This window comes from Lethenteron reissneri, chromosome 34 (genome assembly GCF_015708825.2).
Source record: "Lethenteron reissneri isolate LAM-NWPU_2019-01 chromosome 34, ASM1570882v1, whole genome shotgun sequence".
NCBI lineage: Eukaryota > Metazoa > Chordata > Hyperoartia > Petromyzontiformes > Petromyzontidae > Lethenteron > Lethenteron reissneri.
Window position 1 is genome coordinate 3682545 of NC_083812.1, and position 26010 is coordinate 3708554.

The following is a 26010-nucleotide window of genomic DNA, read 5'->3' on the forward strand; positions in this document are numbered from 1 at the left end:
TTATTTTATTATTTTCCTTCTCCGTGACTTTACCGAAAGAACCAAGAAGATGAGTGCCGTGTTTGTAACATAGTCTAAAACGTGGAAATGAAAGACAAATAAACACGCAAGACGAGAGAGAGAGAGAGAGACAGCACGAACAAAGCACGCGTCCCAATGTTTGTACCGCAGAGGTGGCAACCCTCGTGCTCACGCATGCGTGTGAACCACCAACCCTCCCCCTCCATCGCCCCCGAAGAAGGGAAGGGGGAAGGGAGGGAGCTCGAGGCGGGTGATGTGGGGGGGGGGCAGCTGAAAGGCAGTGGGAGATGCCGCTCAGCAGAAGCACCGCAGGGAGCATAAGCACGGGTCAATTTAATACAACAGTGTCTCTTAGCAGTGGTGTTTGTTCCTTCAACCTGTTTCACTTCGGTTCAACATCAAATCGCCAAAGCTTCGGCACGAAACGCATTTATTTGGCTCACATTTTTCGTGTTCTCTTACTAAGACGACAACAGCAACAACAACAACACATTTTACTGAGATTTATCCTTTTTTTCACTGAGGTTGATTTCTTTTGTCGCTATTAAAAGTCTACCACGCACTGGGTGGGTGGGGGGGTTCGGTGGTTAATTGGCGAAGCGTGCTGCGTGATGAAATCGCGGCGACACGAGTTTTATTCTCGGCCACGGCTAACATCCGTCGTGAGTGATATCAGAACCGGTTCAACCCATAGCCCCACCACCTTCACCAACCCACGCTGACCCAGCGTGGTGCCGAATGGTCAAACAAAAAAATAGACAAAGATCCCCCGTGTACCCTGAACAGACTGTTGGGGCAAGTGCTGTTAGCGAGCAGCACCTATGAAGGCCGGCACGGCAGGTGAGGGGGTGGGTGGCCAGCGCAACGCCTCCCCAGTGGCAATGTTTACCACACACCGCATCAGGCACTCATCTGGGGCTAAACAAAACACCCCATGACCAACATGGCATGGATGGGGCGTTCATTGGTGGATTCACAATAGCTGTAATTGTCGTATTGTTGTGATGGTTGTTTACACAGGAAAAGCTCACCGAGTCTCAAGACTCTTTCAAAAGTTGTCACAGTCGGTGATTGCTACGTGTAATCCCAATTCAGTAATTTGCAGTTATTTTGTTTCGCATTGGGATGTTTGGCCAATACCAGTTGTATTGTACGTTTTGTTTTTTGTTTTATTTTATCAAGCATTGGGAGGAAACCAAAGACTGCAGATGAAATCCAGTGTAGAACACAGGCAGAACATACAAACTTGACTAAAGAAAGATTCCCTTGTCAGGATCGAACCCAGTGGCTTCTTGCTGCGTTTCCACCGTCATGTAAGTTTTTATTCAATTATATTTATGTCATTATTAATTATTTAAATGTACACTATATTAAAATGCATTTGTCAAGTTCACTATGTTTCCCCTCCCAGTGACAGCTGTACCACCCATGACTAATTGACTTCACTGCAATAATTGCTGCATTACGAATGCCAGCAGGACTCCTTCAAAAATGAGACGTCGTACATCCCAATAGGATTCTTATTGTGCGGTGTTTTTTTTTAATGCCTCTGAAATACATGGGCATGCAGGAATAAAGAAAAAAAATCCTAATTATGTTACGAAATCCCTTTGCTTTTTTGAAGATCAGTGAAACGTGTTGTGTGTTGTGTGTGTGGATGACATATGGCTTGAAATATTGGCGAATGGCTAAAATAGAACGTGTGGTAGGTGCGTTCTTGCTGGCTCATAATTACACGAGAGAGCTTCAAGAGTTGCACGTGCCGTATTATTGAGGGACTACTCCTGTGTGATGTTATCTTGGTGCGGTCGGGGACTGGTTTGTTGTTGACTTTGCTATCGTGCCCAAGCGTGATGAATTGAACTTGTAACACTAAATCACGCATTGTTTACTTATATTTTGTGACTTGCTTGCCATTCTCTCAGTTTTGCACTCCTATCCTGTTGGTGTTGCTGTTGTTGTATCGTTGGCTGTTTTGTGACCTGCTCACCCGCCCAAACTGGACGTCTGTGGAAAAGAAGAGCTTCACGGCTCATCGGATTCTAAATAAAAGATTCCGATTCTGATGTAGTGATTGTAGAGGGACCCCCCCCCTCCACCCAGACTCACCATGTTCTCTTTGCCCAGGAATTTGAATACTTGCACCTGGTAATGCTTGCTCAGTAAGTTACTGGAAGGGAGGAGTCGGATGGTATTGTCCACGAGACACCTGTACAGCCACACAGCAAGGAGACAATTTGAACTTCAACAATGGGCCACAATTACCGATCCAGTAACAGATTGGGCTGGATTTAGAAATCTCTGTTGTGTGGTAATTATAGTCGTACACCACGGAGCAGCGCTGTGTGTGGTGTTGCACACTGATTATATTCGTTGGCTCACAAGCAATTAATTTTTTCCCCTTTAAAGGAACTGATAAAATCATGCATTATATTGCTTTTCTTCCCCCCCCCCCTCCATCCATTTAATGGGAGTATTTGTTTATTTATTTACCTTTTTATTTGCCTACACGCACACACCTTTTTTCATTCCTCCTAACCAATCTAAAACTCCAATATTAATTTCCACCAAAAAAAAAAACGTTGCATCTATTTCCGAAATTTCGAATATGCAACAAATATATATCCAATGTATAATGCGTCACGTTCAGTGCATAAGTAATAGTAATCTGACCTGGCCAAAATCTAAAATTGTCATCGGCCAAAACAATATTTGTGATGCTGATATTATTATATTAAACGCACTGACAAACATCACGGTTGAGTACGTACAGTGTGAAAGAAAGTGCAACATACATACATCCATACTATCTGACAAGACATTCACATGAACAACCTTCAGTTTAGCTCAGCTAAAGGCTTTCAGGTGACAGCGACTGACTAATGAATGTGAAAACTTTTAAATTAATGGAGGGATGACATGCTCCCTTTTCCATTTTAATCAATTACACGGTACTGATCATTCAGTAAAGATGCTCTGCCTTGTTTGATGGCACATTTGTAAAAAAAATTAAACCCACAACGACATCAAATAATTATTCCAGTCTGCACTGCCAACGTTGTTGAAGAGCAGACTGAGAATGAGTTGTCCCAAGTGGCATTCACAAACACTTCCTGAAAACTTATTTTGGATGATGGCTGACCTTGAAAGAAGGTACGGCAGAAACATAGCTTAGAAAATATTATTTAGGCGTGGTTGTATCCACCTCCAATCCAGCTGTACGGTTGAAAGTTTTGGGCACCACACACAAATTATAATTTTGATGTAAAGCTTTCGTGACTGCAGGGATTCATATTCTCGGTTCTTTCGGTAAAGAACTAATAATACAAATGATAATGCTATGAGACCTCCTTTACCAGTGGCAAAATATAGTAATAGGTTTTTACCCTTTCAACTGGTACAAAAACTGACACCTTTATACAAGGCATGATGTTTGCAATAACCACAACACAAGCAGTCAAAATGCAAACAAAAATAAACAACTCTGATGATAATGAAAAAGCGTACGCCTTTTGGCGTCATCTGGTCCAACACCAATGGAGACTAGGCTCTAAGAAAAGCTGTCTCGGGTGTGGACCAATCAACTTCAAGGACAGTGCATATCATTATCATCATCATCAGAGTTGTTTATTTTTGTTTGCATTTTGACTGCTTGTGTTGTGGTTATTGCAAACATGATGCCTTGTATAAAGGTGTCAGTTTTTGTACCAGTTGAAAGGGTAAAAACCTATTACTAAAATTATAATGTTTACGATACCTCCATTTGAGAGAGACAGCAAGGTGCCAGTAGATTATGGTTCAGCAAGTAGGTAATTGACCTTTTGAGAACATTCTTGCTCGTCATTTCCCGCGTATGCGTGCAATTTCTCTGCATCTTCTCCTGCAAATTTCGACACGTGTGCAAAACTACAACTTCACATTCAATTGAGGCTTTTTCTGAGTAAACGAAAGATAATTTTAAATGAACAATTAGTGCCTCAAATGTATTACATTATATCCCAAGAGTAAGTATGGAATGTGATATTTTATATTTTTTCCTGCGATGTTCTTCACGTGTGGAACACCACTGCATCCCTCTCACGTATAAAAAGCATTCCTTCCCAGTTGATTTTTTGTTCATGGGGATTGTATTTATTTTATGCTCATTATGAATACGCTTTTCTACTTTACACCATACCCATGTTAAAAGCTGGATAAAAGCCAGAATATTTATTTCTTCATTAAGTATAAACTTATTATACTTTATTCCCAACTGCTGAATGCTTAATTTCGATTTGAGCAATCGATGTGTGATTTCAACTGTTCAAATATTTAACGCGTTGCTTTGTGGGCAAGGTGTCTCCCTTTAAAAAAAAAAGAGACGTCTCAAGACGTACTCATCGCGTTTCAATAAACCTCTGTGTATCTGCGTATTTCGCAATCGAATTCTATATTCCACATTTTAGGATTTAGGATTTTTTTGGGATATTTGAGGACAAGCCTGAAAATATTTTCACACTTTCGGATCATTTCGAGTTTGTAATTAATGTAACGTGATTTCGTGCGAACAAAAGTTCGGCCACCCGATGCCACGTGACGCCACCTGGTGGTAAAAACGCGGACGTATGCAAGTACGGTATGTTTGTTGAACTTCTTTAGCACCGTACGTAGCCAACCAGTGCTAATCAAGAGGTGTGAAACGCGATGTCATGAGAGCGACATCACTTCGTTCCTGACGTGACATTTTGCAGATCAATCCCCGAAACGAATAAATGGTTTGAACAAACCTTAAAAATTCACACAAGAATTTAGTTTTTTGTTCAGATTTCTAAAATCGTGAACGCACGCCTAGTTTCTCGGGATCTGTTTACGTGGCTGCCTTTCTGCTCGTCTGTGGTTCCTTTGCACCTTCTTTTCTCTGGACGAGAGTGAGCGAATAACACTGCGCGGTGCCTTTGCAAGTTGACATCCTCATTATTGTTTAGGGCTCGAGTCCTCGAGTGATTGGTGTTGCCCCAAGTGGTCCACACATCGTTCGCCTTCGTGCTCTTCGTCTCGTACCTGTCTTGTGATGTTAATTTGTTTGGGGCGGCGGGGGAGGGGGGTTACGGTGTTTGTGTGGTGCGTTTTGAGATTAAATTTGCACGAATGCCGCCACGTAGTTTATTTATCCGATTTGGAGCCGGCTAGGCCACGATTGGGCAAATGCATTGCCCACTTTTCACCCAGGCAATCGGAGAGCACAGACTTGGGTATTTCTGAACTTATCACTGAAACGACAAACAATTACGTATATCGAAGAATGCGCAAGTTAACAAAACACAAACTATGAAGAACAAGAATCCCAGGGGTTTGTTTTACTTCAAATCTTGTCAATGATTCTCATGCTGTCTGGGGCACTCATTCGAGCATCCGACCAAGCAATTATTTAAAACAAAGTTCAAACCAGCTATCTCCAAGAGGAAAAAAAGATTGCAATTTAAATTGAGTGCTTGAACGCCATCTATCTGTGTGCGGAGTGCAATAGGTAAACTATCAGGATGATTAAAATTGATGTGTACGGCATATAGAACCGAGACAGTATGTTGAACTTCTTTCACAGCGTACATAGCCAACCGTGTTAATTGGAGAAACGGTGGATTAGGACAACGAACTAAACACAAAAAGGAGTTCTAAAGAAAAGAATTTAAAATCCAAATTTAAAAGCGCACAGCTCCAGCGGCTTCCCAATATCCGCAAGAAGAGCGTTCCAGACGGCCGCTGGTGGTGAGCGCAGCCAAGTTCATCACCCGTCTCGGATGAGGAAGTACTTGACGAGGTGGTTGCCGTTCTGCCCGGGCGTCGCGTAGCAGCGCTCCACGAGCACCTCGAGTCCGTCGAGACGCGTCGTCGGCGCCAGGCCAAAGTAGAGCGGCTGGTGCAGCTTGACGACCAGGGGCATCTCGCCGGGCCCCACGGGCGCCTCGAAGCTCGGTTCGCGGTACAGCAGCAGGGCGAAGGGGAAGTGGCCCTGGCTGTGACCCCACAGCCTCGGGATGGGGTTGCCCGGCTTGGGCAGGAAGCCCTGGGAGAGGAGCTCGTGGCGGGGGAACTCGCAGAACACCTGGGGGGGGGGGGGGGGGGTGCAGAGCGTTTACGTGAAGCAGATCCAACGTCGGCAGCGGTGGCAGCAGTAGGCGTGATCGATCCGCTGCTGGATGAAGGCCTCCTAAACCCTTTTGATCGTTCTTCAGGCTGGTGAGTGTGGGTTGACGAAGACTGGCATTCGCTATTATCGTCGCTGGATGAAGTCCTCGCCAGGCCATCGCGATATCCCATGATCCTGCGGTGTATAATAATCCACATCGTAGCTCGCTGTACATGAGCTGATTTCACGGTTCCATCTCCCTGTTGGGCCACCCTCTCGCCGCCGTCATTCTTGACCCATTGGTAACCATCCCCCCTTTGAGCTACGACATGTTCTGCCTAAACCCAACCACTTTTCTGCGCGTTTTTAACGATGCCTCTCTTGATGTGCGCGTGTTCCGCGCATTATCCTCGTCGCTTCTCAACGTAATTCCAAGCTGTGCGTCTGTCCCGCGCTCGTTTGCGCCACGCATGCTTCTTTGCCCGCAATAATCGCCCCGCATGACGCTGAAGTGTATTTCACCCCGTGGTACGGAGGGAGTACGCAGACTCTCTTGGTGTTATCAAAAGGCCTTCGTGAAGTCTCTGAGTGTTCTCATCATCCCACTCTGGGTGTTCTCCCACACGCCGTATATCGTTAAAAATAAAAGTGTGGCCAAATGCCAAAAGCGAGATTCTCCTGAAAAATAAATCCGGTCCTGAGACTCGGCCAGGCAATCCGCGTATAAAGTAAAAAAATAAAATTTGAGAATCTTGACTTTGCCCTACTTTCTGTTTCTAAATCTTGAAATCATGCCTGGCCATAACTTACATCATCTCTACTGACTCTTGTTTTGGATGAGATGAACCATGGCACACCAGCCATGCTAATGGAATAGCACGGAGAACATCGCCCATCAAATACTCCCAATTTCCCCATACGTTCCACCCAACATACAATAACGGTGTGCAGACCAAATCACCGCCTTTGCATCTATTATAGCTTTTGCTACCAGTTGCCTTTACCCCCAAAAGACCGGCGGCTGATTGCAGATGCCATATTTTAAATTTTTTCCGGGTTTCACCTCCTGGTCCCAACAGACCAAAAGTGCTGAATTTGATCAGAGAATAGATCTCGCATGAACCTCGTGACACTCCTAAGGTCAGAATGGGCCACATCCATCAGGCCCTCCTCCGCCTCGGCTCGCTTTGCGACTTGCCTTGCGAGAGAGTGAGAGAGAGAGGGGCATGGTTCTGCATTTTTTTGGTAGATGCAATATTGTAAGCGTTTGGGAACTGGAGCATGGCCATGAATAAGATGAAGGTGCAGCCCTGCAATTGCCCGCTCGTGCCACCGCTGGCAGAAGGAAGGGCCTCCACTGAAGGGAGCTCCATGCAAGACCTCTGGGGAGGGCGTCAGCCACTTCTTTTAGACTGGCCAGGCACCCTGGGAGGAGGTGGGATTACTCACACTTTGTAACAACCGGACAAACCCCAGCCGATGGACTTAATGAGATGTAACCGTTCATAGGGGAATAGCAGACGCTTGCACATACGTTCAACTGCTCCTGTGGCAGGTAGAACTGGATTGCAAGTCAACTGTGCTCACCGTTACACCACGACAGCTGGAGTGCCCATAGAAAGAGCAACGCATGCAAAAGCACATCACTTATTTACATAATTATCGTTTCAGAAACATTTGCTGTGCTGCCCAATTGCTATACAAGGTGGGTATCTCATGCACGTTATTGATTCGTGGCCACATTATTTACCAACTCCACATTCAAATAATTACATTAGAGCCGGGTTCTCCGTTTATCTCAGTAATTGATCACTCTATCGATTATATTATCGGTTCAATTACGCATCTTATCGGATAACAAAATAATAGTTGGGGAGAAAATGTCTCCCTGATGTGCCCACGTGTGCCGCTGGATGGACGTGGCTTGTAGGGGTTTCCCACCTTCGAGAGGCAGGTTGATTAATCGACTAATATGACTACTCATCCAAGCTCTACGATAAATGATAGGTGTGCACAAGTAGGACGACCATGCGTCGTCCTACTCATTGACATGCTAATTTTTTCTCTGATCCCTCCCTCTCTCTGCCCCCGCCCCCCTGTCTCTATTTAAGGCCTCGTCACAGAGACGTTCTCTCTCTGTGTGCCTATGTGTTGCTCTCTCTCTCTCTGTGTATCTTTGTGATATCTGTCTGCTTATATGTCTGTCTATAGTTTTCTGGTTAGATTTTTGTTGCTATTTCTTTTATACCTGATGATGATTGCTTGTGTTGCAATCGAAACGTCGTAGTATGCTATTATTTAATTTATTATTTTATCTTTATACGTGACTTTACCGAAAGAACCAAAGAGTAATTCCTGCAGTCACGAAAGCTCCAAATTAAGAGTGCACCACTGCTCCCATCTAAGGGCTGGCCAGTTGCTTCTTTTCCTCCAAATGAAAGTGGAAAATGTAACCGAAATAAAAAAAAAGGCGTAACAAAAAAAAAAGAAGTACAAATAAAGTCGTAAATGAAGAAGAGGAAAACGGATTCTCCGCCACTTTCAAAATACGACAATCCTCCGCGTCGCAAATAGAGTGCTGTTTAAACCTCGGCACGTGCGCGACCATGGTTATCTGCGTACATTTAAATTGAGCACGACTCCCTCCACACGTAATACATCTGGCCTCCTGCTTACGAGGAAGACGCGAAATATATTTTTTATCAATTCGGCAATTGTTCCGTGGAATAATGTGATTAATGAAGATTTACTGCACCGCAGTTGTTTTTCCTCATCGATTCGTGGAAGTTTTCATTAATTGGAAAGTCATTCAGATTTACTGCTTTCATTGCGATGTTACACTTGTGTAAAATCAGCAAAGAGCTATTCCAGTCTTTCTTTTACATTATGTAATCCTTATGGCTGCACCCCGGGGTACCAAATAATACAAAATGGACGAGGCAATTAAATATTTTATTTCTGGGACACTATTTTCTTCCAGGGGTGTTACTTAACTCCGCGACTGGGGTACCAATCAATCCGAAATCAGTAGCAATCAATCCGAAATCAAATCGAAAAATTCAACTTTGAATAGTGCATCGTGTACAGCTCGTCGAGATGAGCCGATTGCCACATCGCCGACCATCAACAGACTAAACATGACTGCATCGCGGACATTTTGCGAGAGCCGTGCTACTATCTATGGTACCCCGAAGTACCGCCATAAGCTTCATATATAGACTTTTACTAAGTGGGTTTCGGCAAGACATGTCCCTAAAACGGATGATGGACAATAACAGATTTGCAGGCAAGGAATTGAAATCGCCCACGAGTACGCCCACTGAGGAGATGGAGCGACAAAATCGTTGCGTGCGCAGTTGCTGGTTGTATCATCGCATCGGAAGGTTGTAATGTTGTGGCGGCGGCTTTGGGGGAGGCAATTCATCCAGCAGCGGATTGACCACGGCCGCGTGTAATATCGACGCGGGCACGCTCTCACGCGCTGCGACGTGCAATGTCTTCGTAGAAATCTGTACAGCCTTGGCCTCAATGTCACGATGTCTTGAGCTGGCACCGAGCCAGGCTCTACATAAACCATATTACATTGATTTCTCCTTGCACATTACTTCTAATGGGATCTTTGGACTGAAACCAAAGATACTGTATGCGTTAGCAAGGCCAGCACGAGGAAGTGTTTATGTGTTGACCGTGCGGGTCATGTTTCTATATGAACCGAAAGAAAACAAGCGGAGGTAAACGAAGGAAAAGTAAAGAGATCTTCGGCCTGATACGTGCCTGAATAAGAAGCTTGCTCGTGCGGATGATCATATCGCCGTTGCTTCCAGGACCTTGCTTGGGAAGCCCCGTCAGGACATTGCTTGCAATAATCTTATCTGCTGTGACCTGCCGTGGGTGTGTGTGTGTGTGTGCGCATTTCCAGGCCACACATTTGTACACATTGCAGAGATAAGTTACGGAATGCTTTTGCTCTTGCCGGCACACAATATAGCAACTTCCATCGCACACGCACAAAAAACACAACCGTCATAAGAGCCTCAACGCTGTTAATTCAACAACCAATCCCATGCCTGCCAAAAGAAACATCGATTTGTATGCGGAAACGTCCCCGCGACACAGAGGAAACGATCCCGGCGAGTTGTTATCTTTCGCGAAGCATTTCCACCGCCGTGCGCGGGCTGGGTTGGTGCTATCGATCCGAGGCGGTGTTACCTCCAATGTTGTGCCGCACGTCTTGAGGCCAAAGTGCACGTTGACGTGGGTCCCGTTGGAGACGCCCTTGCAGGAGGCGTTGGCCAGGAAGAGCTCCAGTCCTCGCACCTGGTCCTTTGGCACGGCCACATCAATCGCGTCGGGGCTGCATCTCACGGGAACTGCAAAAAAAGACATTTCTCACACGTACATACGTACACGTTTTCACAACACACACCAGACACCAGACACAAATATCCCCCGGGTATTCTGCACAGGCTGCTGGGACAAGTTTTTTTTTTTTTTAGCAAACACCGGCGTAGATAACGGGGACATGGTGTGGTTAGAACCGCCGCCTTTGTCTCACCGGTGCCAATATTTACGCGCTGCACCAGGTACTCCTTTATGGCCGAGTCGGCTTCGGATGTGCGGGACCAGTCCGGGTTTTTCCTCAGTGCCGTTGACGGCGAGCGGGAATCGAACTCGGTTGGTCAAGGTTCGTGGCGCAGTGCTCTAAGCGCTGCGCCACCGCTCATGTTACACAGACGCACGCTGTTTACCAACGCTGCCCCATGTAATGACTTGCAGGGGGAGAAATGCTATTTAAAAATTCAAGTTCCAACTAAATTCGGCAATTTATGATAATTTATGTTGTTTAAAGTATTAAATTACTCTGCTCCGATTATTTTACATCATCAATGCACTTACACATTGCTTAATTGCTCCCAAAGGATCTCGACTTTCCTTCAGAAGTCATTTAGGACCGGCTTCCGAAAATGTTTTCTGAGTCACAGCGCATGGCAGTGCTACGAATGGCGGCGATTATGTAAGGCCTGGTTCAGCATTGGGTGCGTGCAATGTGTAATAAGAGAACCACCATCTGGTAAAAATGGGTTTGGAAATGGGTGATAAAAATTTGCAGTGCGATTTCACTAATGCGTGCGAAACGATAAATAATTAAGTGGAAGCATGATTATTAAATTATTAATATGACAATTAACTTGATATTTTACAGCTCAATCTAATTTAAAGGGTAAAACAAAACTGTGACCAGACAGTGAAGAGCGCTGTGCGTTTCCAGAGCGATTTAATAATCTTTTTTTTTTTGCCACCCCTAACATTCGTTGCGGATTTTTTTTTTTGGGCTTCATACAAATGGCCCATTTGTGCAAACTGCTTCTCGAGAAACGGAGCAATCTCACGTCTCCAAAAGTGTCGACAAATCGCGCATTAGCAGGTCGGAGCACGCGTACCCAGTGGTAGTGGCAGCACGTTCGGGGGGGGGGGGGGACCCTAAGCGGACATTATGTTTGGGAGCCGCCCCCTTCAATTCCCTAACATCCGAGCGAGATGACGGAACAGATGCGGATGTCGTGAGAAAAGACAAACGCAGAGCGAAATGGAGATGCGGTGAGATGAGACGAAGAGAGATGCGGGGAAAGACAGAGTTGCAGAAACAAATGGGGATAAGAAGGAGACGAATCGCCTCTCACGTTGATTGTCTTCGAACGTGAATTACTATCTCGCGTGTCCATTAGGGGGCATTCAATTCGAGCCGATATTTGGACACGCAGCTCTTTTGTCACGAATGCGCCAGGGTCACCGAGCTGGTCACCACCTGGTGGCACCCACGATTTCGCGTCGGTGGCCCACGGCCGGGCGGGCGGTGAGCCGGCCAGCGTCACCGCCACCACCTCCACCACCGCCACCACCGCCACCACCGCCACCGCCACCGCCACCACCGCCACCGCCGCCACCGCCACCGCCGCCACCGCCACCTCCACTACCGCCACCGCCGCCACCTCCACCACCGCTACCGCCACCACCGCCACCGCCACCACCGCCACCACCGCCACCACCGCCACCGCCACCACCACCGCCACTGCCACCACCACCGCCACCACCGCCACCACCGCCACCACCGCCACCGCCACCACCGCCACCGCCACCACCGCTACCACCGCCACCGCCGCCACCGCCACCACACCACCGCCACCACCGCCACCTCCACCACCGCCACCATCGCCACCACCACCGCCACCACCACCACCGCCACCACCACCACCACCGCCACCACCGCCACCACCGCCACCACCACCACCACCGCCACCACCACCACCGCCACCACCGCCGTCACCGCCACGGCTCCTACCCTGGCAGGTGCGGTTGTCTTCGGCCAGAAGGAGCCCACGGGGGCATTCGCAGCGGTGGGAGCTCTCGGCGGCCACGCACAGGTGGCTGCAGCCTCCGTTGTTCGTCTCGCACAGGGTCATTTCTGAGAGGGAAAATAAAACAAAGCGAGACGTCACTGGCAAACAACGTTGATCTGATCATTGGTTTTTTACCCTTCTATATGGCAACAAAACTGACACCTTTTTTTTATAAGGAGTCATGTTTGCATAGACCACAATACCTGCAGCCATAATGCAAACAAAAAACATAACTCTGATAATATATGCACTGTTCCTTAGGAAAGCTTTCCTTAGGAAAGCTGTCTCGGATGTGGACCAATCAACTTCAAGGACAGTGCATATATTATTAGAGTTATGTTTTTTGTTTGCATTATGGCTGCAGCTATTTTGGTCTATGCAAACATGACTCCTTATTAAAAAAAAAAGGTGTCAGTTTTGTTGCCAGATAGAAGGGTAAAAAAACAATTATCATATTTTTTACTGGCAAATGAGGTTCCAATGGTGTAACCGTTGATCTGTTTGCAGTGGGATGCCACCCGCTCTGGTACCCCCCCCCCCCCCCCCCCCCCCAGTCCTGGGAGATCGTTGCCGGTAGGAGATCCTTGCTGGTATCTCGTTGCCGACCCATTAAAGGTGATGGCTTTTCTCGCTTGCGTCGTAATAATGATGATGATGATAATACATTAATAAAAATGCGCAACGAAAGATGATACGTTTACGTGTAGTGTTCCACTCACGTGGTATTGTGAATTATTATTGTTACTTTATCTGTACCTCCAAAGGAAGCAACCCAATAATTTGTAGTTCAAATAAAAATTCAGGACCCGGTGTGTTGGCAGCAATGCAGAAGTCGTGGACAAAATCAATTTACCAGTTTTTACAAACGCTGCCTTGGATTCCGATTAAGGTCACACCATTTAGGAGGTGGATGGTTTGTGTTATGGTTCTTGTCTTGGGCAAAAAAGAAGCAAGAGATACTGGAGCGTGAATTCCACGTGGAAAATAAAGTTGGTGAAGTTACTCACACGTGAAAAGTAATTGCCAGCTCGCATGCAGCAGATATTAAATAACACATCTTTAAAAAGTATACACGAATTAAAAATGTGAAAGGTGCAGCGGAATTAATTATTTATACGTTTTAAATTAAACGGTGCGATGTTTATGGATGGAAACGTTCGATTCGAGCGATACGTTACATTTACGAAGAGTTTTCATATACGCAAGTTTTTTGTGGGTGGCATTTGTATTTGTCATTAATACAAGTTGCACAACTGCGGGATCAAAGATTTTGACCGCATTGCCAACAGTGGGGATTTGTGGCGTTCAGTTTGAATTCGCCACTCGGTTGAAGGGCTTAAAGGCCAGCGTCATTGTAACAGATCGTGTTAGGCGTGGAGTGGTGGCAGTAAGTGACAATCCCGTTGTATCGAGACGGAGTCCCACGTTTGCGGTACATATTGCCGATTAAAAAAAAAAGGACGAGAGACTGCACCAGTGTAGATTGCGATGAGAGAGAGAGAAGGGGGGAGGTGGGTGGGGGGTGTTGTTAGCACGTTGGCTGATTGTGTTTGGCAGCAAGCGCTTGAAATGCAAACCCCGTTGTATCTAGACAAGCCCACGTTTGCAGTAGTACATCCTGCCAATTCAAGAAAAGGACGAGAGGGTGCACCAGTGTGGAATCCGGCAAACGGCAGCAGCAGCGGCACTCCCTGCCAACAAAACCCCGAGAAGAAGAAGATTTTTTTTTTTGCGCAATGCGCACTTTAAAAAAAAAAAGAAACTGGGTCACGCGAGGACGTGACTGGTACGCCTTAATTAAGTCATGTATTATTTAATTTAAATTATACCACTCCGTACGTTCTGCCCGCATCTCCGGGAGCTCGCGCGAGACGTGCCGTGGGATCCCGCCGGTGCGGCCCACGGCCCTCTGTCCCTCACCCAGACAGGAGTGGCCGTCAGGGGACAGCACCTGACCCACGGGGCACTCGCATCTGAAGGAGGCGCGCAGATTGACGCACACCTCGGCGCAGCCTCCGTTCGCCTCCTCGCACTCGTTCACGTCTGCCAAAAGAAACGCGCGTACAGTCGCAAGGCAAGGGCAGAGTCGAATGCATTTCACGCAAAACGCCACCCGCCGCCCTGTAATATTTATGAGACCCGCGGTTTTACTTCTGGTGGTAGTGATGGAGGTGGGGGGGAGGGCAAGCAAAACAAAGGGGGAGGAGGAGGAGGGGGGCTCGTGCGGATTTATTCCCCGCCCACACACGCTGCAGATATTGACCCAATTGCTTTCTTTGCACTTTCATATATATATTGAGTATTGCACTGTCATGGTTTATTTATTCCCCTCCGAGCTGCAGCATGCCATAAGCCGTTTTAGTGATACATCACAAGTGAGCGCACGTAACGCGCCACGGTACGTGCGCGTGCACCCCCCCCCATACCCCCCCAACAAGACCGCAACCCCCTCGCCGTGGCTCCCAAGCACAGCTTCGCTCTTGCATAGATTTGTGATTTTTTTTTTGGGTGTTCTCTCTTCTAAAAACATAATCAAGAGCAGAGAGGGAGGAGGGGGGTTGGTGGGAATCTGTTTTTCGCGTTCCTTACGACAACGCAGTCGCGACGAACACGCGGCGAACATGAAATGGCCCTCGGCCTCAAGCTATCACGAGGGGTGGCTGAGCGCAATGGATTCCCCTCCCTCTCTCGACACGACGTCTCCTGCGTTGCCAATAATTGGCCACTTGCGTGGCAGGATTACGTTTACTCAGCCCTTTGACAATTGACTGCTGGATGAAGGTCCCCCACCCCCACCCTCCCCCTCTCCTGCGCTGTGTCGGTCAGGGTGTTTGTCTTGAGCATACTTCACTGCGCTGGTCAGTGTACAGTTTGATGCCCCGGCACCGGTTTCAGACTATCAGCCACCGCCGCTGATGTTTTCCGTGGCCAGGAATCAAACGCAGGTCACCAGGTTTCATGACACGCAGGACATGAACCCACTGTGCCACCGCTCCGCTCCCGACAAGGCATGCTGTGCTTGGAAGTCAGTGGTCTTGCTTTCCGCCTGCCTTGAGCTCTCTTCGTGTATTGTTTTTCAGGTTTGACCCGCGTGTCGTTCGGCGTGATCTCCGACGTTTTGCTCGGCTCCCACGTGCCCGAGAAGCTTCCTCGGGGAATGGAATTGATCAGCGCACGGAGCGAAACGTGGAGGGGATCGATAGTGGGATAAACCATTGCGCCCGAAACAAAACACGCGGTCGCACAACACGAAAATGTAAAATAAATACAATCTGAGAGAGCCATAACGGCACAACCGCGAAAACCTACGCGCGCCTGAGCCAAACGCCTCCCTTGCCGGGCACACACAGATAGACCCAAGGCGCTGTCGAATGATCGCCGCGGACTCCGTGACACTGAAGTTTTCTTTTTGTGCCACCGCACGCGCCGAGCCGTCCGAGCCCGTTTCACGGAGCGCAACGGCGACATTGCCCCACCCCTTCCCCCCCACATGCACACGCAATCCATCGGCTCTTAAGACACGGACATCTTATTAGCGTCGTTGCATCTCTTCCCTTGCAGCGCAGCTGGCCTCTGGAGAAGATCACTTTCACGTGCACTCCACCAAAGCTGCCGTGGCCAGGTGTGATGTCATTACTGCTGGTGCAGATGTCATGACCACACCAATTGTGGAACGGGATGCCAGATAAGCCTGCGTTGGGGGTAACGGTGACGAGCATGATCCATTGAGAATCTCTTGCAACGCTTAATAGGATTGCGACACTGATAATCATACAGCATCGATTTTAAGACTCTGAGCTGGTGGGGGGGGGGGGGGTTAACCCGTGAGACTTTAAAGAGGTAATATCACGCGACCGATCTGCTTTCTTTTGTAGTTTCAGGATACGAACAGCTGTAAACGCTATATCATCTCTTGAAGCTGCGGCACGGAGACTATTTATTGGAGGGAGTGCACTCCTGGCTCCTAGCAGCTGTTTGTACCGTCGAGAGCCTGGCTTTCCAGGTGGTCTCCAGTTGATAGTTACTTGATTTAAAACATCCCTCTAGACTTCCACTGCGGTGTTATCATTGCCATCGCGGGTTACAATATGTTACATCTGCTTTATTGCGACGACAAGAGACTTAAAAATAAATATATATATATTCCACGAACCTCAATGATACCGAGATATTCAACGGTACAAATCACGCGAAACAATGTGTGCGGCAGGGTGATGCATTGTCGCAACGATAAAACTTGCAGCCAGAATTCCAGCAGGCCCTGGGTTCGATTCCCATCATGGGCGACTATCTGTGCGGGGATTGTACCGTGTTTTATCCTACCCCCACTCCCCTGCTATGCGTGGGGTTTCCTCCGAATTCTCAATTTCACCTGCCACAGCTGAAACAAAACAAACAGCGTGCCTAGCTTCGTTGACCAAACGTCCCAGCGTTGAAAATTGACTTGAGAATTGCCCCAATTGGAATTACTGCGGAAACTCGAGATATTTCCCGGATAAGTTGGAATAACATCGAAAACGATTGGCGAGGCTGTTTACGAAAACCACTTCGTGTTGGGTGATTCTGTCTGCCGCGTCTCGTTTACAGTCAACACGCTGCAAGTATTAAAAAAAACGCTCGTTAAAAACACTCGCAAACACTTTTAACAGAATATTGTAGCGCATAGGCTCGAAATCCCAGTTGCCTGGACCCACTGGAGTCCGAGTAGCCAGTTAAATGAACGCATTAACTTGATTTCTTACTAACAACTGGTTTATACGACTTCAGATTGAAATCACACGAACAAAATCACTTGTGATTGTTTTATATAAACACCATATAGATATAAAACCAGCCCGAGCGTGCTATGTCTACCAATCAAAATAAGCACACCAGCGTGTTACAGGCTGCCATTAATTTCAGCTTGACAGCAGATGGGATGCTTTGGTAATTCTAACCGGGGAAGAATACAGCACAGCTGGAGGAATCAAATCATCAATCCGGCAAAGCCGCCACCTTTCTTGTCGAGGGTTGCTCTCCAAGGCGAAAGCAACCCAAGCGATTTGACGAAATTGAGTTTCAAACGTCGCCGCGTATCGCCACGGTTTTTTTGAACGTCTCCTTCGTGACCACCGTCCCTCTCGTCCCCGCTTACGTGGTCTCGTCTCTCGTTTGCGCCGTTGAAATGAAAACAAATATATATATACACACATAAAACAATTCTTCGTAACGTTCGTGAACGCTTTGGATAAATTAGCAATAGCCGATTCCTTACCCACTTCGATGCATGCATCTTGAGCACAATCATATTTTATTTTGTTTAGAAGTGGCAGCACATAAAGTGCAGTAACGACCGTTCGCTTTTACGCGCTGCCCATCTCTGCTTCCCACAACCCCGCCTCACAGCCTAGAACAACAAACCTGTTGTAGAACTCACCCACATAAGTACGAATCTTGAGCGCAAGCCATCTATCTTAATCGCTCAATCATTCAGTGCCTGCCAATGGCGACCGCCCGCAACTAATGTCACCCGGGAAATGCGCCCGATCTCATCAAATCTCAGGAATCGAGCCCGCGTGGCGCGTTGGGTGGATCGATCACCGAAGCACAACAGGTCCGGGCAGCAGAGGGCAGTGCAGAAAAAAAAACAAGTAAACCGTGGCTACGAGAATTTCAATTTGCTGCTCCCCGGCTTCATCAATGCGCACCGACCGGCAGAGCGAAGTCCGGTCACACTAACCCCGACGGCCACAACAGCGTGTGGGAGGGGAAGAGTCTCTAGTCCCGCGGGGAATTGTCACAACGGACTCAAGGCCACGGAGCAGACCACAGCGGTGGACACAACGACGCAGCTCTCGCTCCACCTTCTCTCCTTCGCACGAGAGAGCCGTGCCAAAAGTGGACGGGCTCGGTACCAAGCGCACCGTCATCTTCAGGTGACACCGAAGACAACAACAACAACAACGAAAACATCCCCCGTGTAGCCTGAATAGACTTTTGGGGCAAGTGCTTTGAGCGAGCACCGATGAAGATCGCAACGACACACGATGTTAGTGGGTGGCCAGCACCACGCCTTTGACTTTGCAGTGCTGATGTTTACACATCGCACCAGGTACTCATTTGGGGCTGAGTCGACCTTGAGGAGCTCCAAGACGGCTTCAGATAACCGTCACTGGTGTTTGCCGTGAACGGGAATCGAACTTGGTTCGCCGAGTTCGTAGCGCAGCGTAGCGCTAACCGTCACAATACCACTCACCATTAGGTGACACCACACACACTACACATACCACACACACTACACACACACCACACGACACACCACACCACACACACCACACTACACACCACACACACACGCACTACACACACCACACTACACACACACCACACACAATACACACACCACACACACACTACACACACCACACGCCACATCACACACACACATACACCACACACGCCACACCACACACCCATGCAGGTGTTGCCGTCCTCTGCAAGCAGCATGCCATGGCCGCAGCGGCAGCTGGGAGGTTGGGCGCAGTCTTCCCCCTGGCAGGAGGAGCTCTCTCTCTCGCACGGCTCGTAGAAGTCTGTGGGGAGAGCAGCGAAGGGCATTGCACTCAGTCGACCACGGCGCATCTGTCCACCAACGAGCTAATTTGTACAGAATGTACAGGGTGACCCGTTTATGGATACCCCGGCGAAAGTAATGAGAGAGAGATTACGGAGAAAAACTACGATTTTTTATTTCTCAAAGCCTCTGCCACGTCTCTCCCACGAAGCTCATTGGACTTGGCAAATCGTTTAGCACTCTCCTCTGTAGCATAGGACACGGAGGAGGCGATCGCTTTCGCAATATTAAGTCGCCCGTTGAGAAGAAAGAGGATCATGAGAAAACAGGAGGGTAGCTATAAATTGATCACCCTCTCGGAGGTGCTGTCATTGTGGATTGCGGCTAATATGATGATCGCAAATAAAGAGATAATGGTCTGTGCCAAGAAGTAAGGATAGAACGGCATTTTAGTCGTGGCTTTCATTCCGAACATCTTGTAACCGCTGAACTGACTACGTGTTGGGTTGTGTGGTCTTCCTGGACAGCTCTTGCCGATAACCTCAGGCAGCCAAAGAGAATTTCGTTAACAGGCCACACTGCCGATGAGAACAAGAAAGCTAAAAGCGGTTCAGGGTTGTCTCACGTAAAACAAATGCCGGTAGTTTACAGCGGTCTGGCATGATCGTGGTCTGGCGGTGAATAAAATGTGACGTTACTTTTACGTGTTGACACAGACCATTGTTTATATCGTTATTTATTTACGAACATGCTAAGATTAGCTTCAGTCTGTGCTGCATCAAATGCGTAGATGCACGCAGCCTTCGGTCGGCATCATAAAACTAAAGACTGAGAAATTGCAGGATTTATCTTCTTGGTTCTTTCGGTAAAGTCACGTAGAATGGAAATAATAAAGTAATAATAATAAAACATAATAAAATAATTCTCACGACGTTTCGGCCACAACGCAAGTAGCCGACTTTACCGAAAGAACCAAGAAGATGAATCTCTGCAGTCACGAAATCTTTAAATCGAAAATTGCAGGATTTATTTCACGCGATGACGTGCCAATCGCCTTGTCAAATGTTTTCTGTCCCTCTGCTTAGAAAGTTAGGGCAGTTTTTGTTACGAAACCCAATACATTTACGAGGTATGTGGTAATTACAAATAATTTAAACTTACGAGCCAATATTATTGTGCAAAACTGCCTGTTCATCTCCTCTGTGGAAGACAGATGCGGTATATTTGTTGTGGTCTTGTGCTGCGGAGTTCTTGTGTGCAATGGTCTCTTTAAACTATGAATCATAATAATGAAAAAGCTAACACTTTGCAAAACATTTATTTAGCCTGAGTTTAAGGTGACGCTGTGTTCATGTAGTGCAAATTGGGTAATTGAGATAACTATTTTGGAATTGCAGCTTTACGAACGTCAGACGACTTACCACTGGCATTACAAATGTGGATTTTAGATCAGAATGCATCATCAATCATCGTATTATGTTTCATTCCACGGCTGAGCCTCGCTGCGTAGTCTCACAATATACATCCCTGTTTAACCGTGCACCAGTCACAGTCGATGGAGCTGCCGTGTTGCATTGGCATGACCCTGATGCGCTTTGGGCTCCTTCTGCCTGTTGTTCGGCGCGATGTCCGACCTTTCGCTTCTCATGCTGCTGGAATCTTCTTCGGGAACCGAAGTGCATTACTACAATTCAGTAGCACTACAAAGCTCCCAGCAAAGTGGAGCATGAGAGAGAGAGAGAAACACGCAAACTTCAAATATCCAGCACGCGTCAGGGTCGGCATCGAACCCACAACCTCCTGCACACCAGGCGAGGTAGTTAACATCTCCTAGCCACCGTCGGACAACACGCAGTAAACAACACTGAGAGCAAAGTAAGAGGGTGAAACATTCCCCCCCGCGAGTCACCGCACGCACACACACACACACGCGCGCGCGTGCCACCGGTCGCCGCACCAATTCGCCCCGCGCGAAGCCTGCCCAGGGGGGCAACTTACGTCCGCAGTAGACGTGGTAGCACACGGGAGGGCGCGGCAGGCGGTACACGTAGTAGCCACCGGAGCACGCCTTCACGTCCACCGTCGACTGCCACATGCAGCAGTTGTCGCGGAAGGCGGCGCAGGCGGGCAAGCTCACGACGCCGTCCAGAAGGCGCGGGTGCGTGCCGTTGAGCCAGACGGGCGCGTGCGTGCCGCAGTGGTTCTCGTCGACGCAGAACGTGGGCATCACGTCGCCCGCCAGCCCGGTGAAGCGGTACCACTCGCCCGCCATGTCCCGGTCGCACGCCGGCTTGCCGTTGCTGCCGTTGATGGCGAACTCGGTGTTGCGCCACTCCTCGCTGAGGCTGATGTACGAGGTGCACGGGTCCAGGTCCGCGTACAGCACTCGGTCGTCTCGGGTGGGCAGGTTACAGGTGTGGAGTGGAGAGGGCGGGCGGGGGGTTAACAAAAATAGAGAACGGTTAAGGTGCAGCCCGCTGCGATTGCTCGCAGCGGATTTATTTTGTCCGGCCGTCGAACGGAGGCGGTGACCCCGCGTCACGCGGCGCTTTCAGGAGCGCTTTTCTGCGGCCGTCTGGAACGTTCTCACCGTCCGAAATCAGGAAGCCACTGGAGCTGTGACCTTTCGAGTTCTAGTTTGAAAACGAATTTCTTTAGAAATGCTTTTTGTCTTTAGTTTGTTGTCCTTCACCTGCGCCTCCGATTAGCGTGTACGATGCGAAAGAAGTTCAACGTACATGCCCACGCCACTGATGGCAGAGGGGCATCAGCGAGAGGGAAGCTGTGGAGGGCCTCTCCAGAGCATATTGGGCCTCCTCTCTCAAGCTGGCCAAACATCTTGGATGAGGTTGGAGTACCCACATGATTTCCCACGGCACGCCACATGTGGTCTACTCAGTTAAACTGGCTTGGGTAGAGAGCGGCAGGGGGGATTTCAAAAATTTCCGCCACAAATTCAGTTTGCCGCGCCAGGAGATTGATCGAGCTGGCGACCGCTGCATTGCATTTGCAGCGTGATAACCATGGCACCACGGACAGCATCGCTGAGATTATAGGGGGGAAATGTCAAACACAATAGTCGAGTGCGGTACACAATCTCCAGTTGCCCTGATTCTCTTGCTCTCGTCGCTCTACAAACAGTTTTATTTCACTCTGCGAGTTAAATTTCATTTCAGCATCAACACTTAAAGTGTTGATAAAAAAACATTATGTCACGACTCGTGTCAAATGAGGTTAAATGAAAAGTGAGATGAATACCAGGGCCCAATGAAAATGCTTTGAACCTTTTGCATTTGACCCGCAGATTAATTGGATGCATTGTAACGGCATCCAAATGCAATGTTATGCCCATTAAAATGTGCACCACTTTTATTTTTATTACCATTCAGGCTCCTGAATTTCCTTCATTTACAGAAAGTCAAACTTAAATAGTTTTTCGTTTACAAAGCACAGTCAACAAACAGGCACGCGTCTTCTTGGTTCTTTCGGTAAAGCCACATAGAAGGGAAGTAATAAAATAATTAAAATAAAACATAATAAAATAATTCTCACGACGTTTCGGCCACAACGCAAGCAGCCGTCCTCAGGCCGAAACGTCGTGAGAATTATTTTATTATGTTTTATTTTTATTATTTTATTACTTCCCTTCTACGTGACTTTACCGAAAGAACCAAGAATATGAATCCCTGCAGTCACAAAAAGCTTTAAATCGAAAATTAAACTAGGCACGCGCTTACTAATTACCGCTTACCAAAAGCCCGAGACGTCGTCAGAATCGCGAACACCAACAGAGCGGCAAACATTGTCGTCGCTTCGTTTGCCTCCAGTCTCGAATATGAGTTTGTCCCTTTCGGATTGTGATCGTTGTGGCATGAGAACGCGCCTGCTGTGTGTGTGTATATATATAGTTTACGTGTCTGTCTGTTTGTTATTAATCACTGGTTTATAGGGGCGGGGCTCCCAGGGTGTGGGGGGTGGCGGTGGAAGTGGATTGATGACGCCTGGAGCTCGCGGGATGTCACCGTGCAGAGTGGCAGCACCGAAGGTGACGGCTGTAGGGTGCGAGGGGTGGGGGGTGTGTGGGGTGGGGGTGTGGGGTGGGGGTGTGGGGTGGGGGTGTGGGGTGGGGGTGTGTGGGGTGCAAGGGGTGGGGGGTGTGTGGGGTGGGGGTGTGTAGGGTGCGAGGGGTGGGGGGTGTGTGGGGTGGGGAGTGTGGGGTGGGGGTGTGGGGTGGGGGTGTTGTAGGGTGCGAGGGGAGGGGGGTGTGTGGGGTGGGGGGGTGTGGGGTGGGGGTGTGGGGTGGGGGTGTGGGGTGGGGATGTGGGGTGGGGGTGTGGGGTGGGGGTGTGTAGGGTGCGAGGGGTGGGGGGTGTGTGGGGTGGGGGGTGTGGGGTGGGGGTGTGGGGTGGGGGTGTGGGGTGGGGATGTGGGGTGGGGGTGTGGGGTGGGGGTGTGGGGTGGGGGTGTGTAGGGTGCGAGGGGTGGGGGTGTGTGGGGTGGGGAGTGTGGGGGTGGGGGTGTGTAGGGTGCGAGGGGTGGGGGGTGTGGGGTGGGGGTGTGGGGTGGGGAGTGTGGGGTGGGGGTGTGGGGTGGGGGTGTGTAGGGTGCGAGGGGTGGGGGGTGTGTGGGGTGGGGAGTGTGGGGTGGGGGTGTGGGGTGGGGGTGTGTAGGGTGCGAGGGGTGGGGGGTGTGGGGGTGGGGGTGTGGGGTGGGGAGTGTGGGGTGGGGGTGTGGGGTGGGGGTGTGTAGGGTGCGAGGGGTGGGGGGTGTGTGGGGTGGGGAGTGTGGGTGGGGGTGTGGGGTGGGGGTGTGGGGTGGGGGTGTGTAGGGTGCGAGGGGTGGGGGGTGTGTGGGGTGGGGAGTGTGGGGTGGGGAGTGTGGGGTGGGGGTGTGGGGTGGGGGTGTGTAGGGTGCGAGGGGTGGTGGGTGTGGGGTGGGGAGTGTGTGGTGGGGGTGTGGGTGGGGGTGTGTAGGGTGCGAGGGGTGGGGGGTGTGTGGGGTGGGGAGTGTGGGGTGGGGGTGTGGGGTGGGGGTGTGTAGGGTGCGAGGGGTGGGGGGTGTGGGGTGGGGGTGTGGGGTGGGGAGTGTGGGGTGGGGGTGTGGGGTGGGGGTGTGTAGGGTGCGAGGTGTGGGGGGTGTGTGGGGTGGGGGTGTGTAGGGTGCGAGGGGTGGGGGGTGTGTGGGGTGGGGAGTGTGGGGTGGGGGTGTGGGGTTGGGGTGTGGGGTGGGGGTGTGTAGGGTGCGAGGGGTGGGGGGTGTGTGGGGTGGGGGTGTGGGGTGGGGGTGTGTAGGGTGCGAGGCGTGGGGGGTGTGTGGGGTGGGGAGTGTGGGGTTGGGAGTGTGGGGTGGGGGTGTGGGGTGGGGGTGTGTAGGGTGCAAGGGGTGGGGGGTGTGTGGGGTGGGAGTGGGGGTGGGGGTGTGGGGTGGTGGTGTGGGTGGGGTGTGTAGGGTGCGAGGGGTGGGGGTGTGTGGGGGTGGGGGTGTGGGGTGGGGGTGTGGGGTGGTGGCTGTGCGGGTGGGGTTGTGGGGTGGGGGGTTGTGTAGGGTGCGAGGGGTCGGGGGGTGTCGTGGTGGTGGGGGTGTGGGGGGGGGTTGACTGGGGTGGGGGTGTGGGGTGGGGGTGTGGGGTTGGGGGTGTGGGTGGGGGTTGTGTAGGTGTGCGAGGGGTGGGGGGGTGTGGGAGTGGGAGTGTGGGGTGGGGGCTGTGTGTAGGGTGCGAGGGGTGGGGGCGTGTTGAGTGGGGAGTGTGGGGTGGGGGTTGTGTGGGTGGTGGGGTGTTGTAGGGGTGCGAGCGGTGGGGGTGTGTGGGGTGGGGAGTGTGGCGGTGGGGCTGTGGGAGTAGGGGTGGGTGTGCTAGGCGTGCGATGGTGGTGGGGTGTTGGGGTGGGTGTGGGGTGGGGTGTGTAGGGTGCGAGGGGTGGGGGGTGTGGGGTGGGGGTGTGGGGTGGGGAGTGTGGGGTGGGGGTGTGGGGTGGGGGTGTGTAGGGTGCGAGGGGTGGGGGGTGTGTGGGGTGGGGAGTGTGGGTGGGGGTGTGGGGTGGGGGTGTGGGGTGGAGGTGTGTAGGGTGCGAGGGGTGGGGGGTGTGTGGGGTGGGGAGTGTGGGGTGGGGAGTGTGGGGTGGGGTGGTGTGGGGTGGGGGTGTGTAGGGTGCGAGGGGTGGGGGGTGTGGGGTGGGGAGTGTGTGGTGGGGGTGTGGGGTGGGGGTGTGTAGGGTGCGAGGGGTGGGGGGTGTGTGGGGTGGGGAGTGTGGGGTGGGGGTGTGGGGTGGGGGTGTGTAGGGTGCGAGGGGTGGGGGGTGTGGGGTGGGGGTGTGGGGTGGGGAGTGTGGGGTGGGGGTGTGGGGTGGGGGTGTGTAGGGTGCGAGGGGTGGGGGGTGTGTGGGGTGGGGGTGTGTAGGGTGCGAGGGGTGGGGGGTGTGTGGGGTGGGGAGTGTGGGGTGGGGAGTATGGGGTGGGGGTGTGGGGTGGGGGTGTGTAGGGTGCGAGGGGTGGGGGGTGTGTGGGGTGGGGAGTGTGGGGTGGGGGTGTGGGGTTGGGGTGTGGGGTGGGGGTGTGTAGGGTGCGAGGGGTGGGGGGTGTGTGGGGTGGGGGTGTGGGGTGGGGGTGTGTAGGGTGCGAGGCGTGGGGGGTGTGTGGGGTGGGGAGTGTGGGGTGGGGGTGTGGGGTGGGGGTGTGGGGTGGGGGTGTGTAGGGTGCAAGGGGTGGGGGGTGTGTGGGGTGGGGAGTGTGGGGTGGGGGTGTGGGGTGGGGGTGTGTAGGGTGCGAGGGGTGGGGGGTGTGTGGGGTGGGGGTGTGGGGTGGGGGTGTGTAGGGTGCAAGGGGTGGGGGGTGTGTGGGGTGGGGGTATGGGGGGGGTGGGGGTGTCTTTGGTGGGGGGTGTGGGGGGTGTGGAGTGGGGGTGTGTGGGGTGGGGGTGTGGGGTGGGGGTGTAG

The 26010-nt window shown here is 50.7% G+C and overlaps 1 protein-coding gene across 2 annotated transcripts in view; it reads right to left on the minus strand.

The window, feature by feature from the left end:
- Window positions 1-22936, minus strand: part of OIT3 (oncoprotein induced transcript 3) — a 29778-nt gene extending 6842 nt beyond the window's left edge. Inside the window, exons 1-9 of one of the 2 annotated variants that reach the window (XM_061565000.1) lie at window positions 22830-22936; window positions 21077-21472; window positions 18978-19097; window positions 14446-14568; window positions 12468-12590; window positions 10337-10497; window positions 9902-10009; window positions 5790-6103; window positions 2131-2230 (exon numbers count right to left, since the gene is read on the minus strand). In XM_061565000.1, coding sequence (XP_061420984.1) covers window positions 2131-2230; window positions 5790-6103; window positions 9902-10009; window positions 10337-10497; window positions 12468-12590; window positions 14446-14568; window positions 18978-19097; window positions 21077-21472; window positions 22830-22881 — 1497 coding nt within the window. In that variant the 5' untranslated portion in view covers window positions 22882-22936. Of the gene's footprint in view, window positions 1-2130; window positions 2231-5789; window positions 6104-9901; window positions 10010-10336; window positions 10498-12467; window positions 12591-14364; window positions 14569-18977; window positions 19098-21076; window positions 21473-22829 lie in introns of both variants that reach the window. The other variant, XM_061564999.1, reaches the window with a different exon arrangement.
- Between the last annotated feature and the right edge of the window lie 3074 nt (window positions 22937-26010).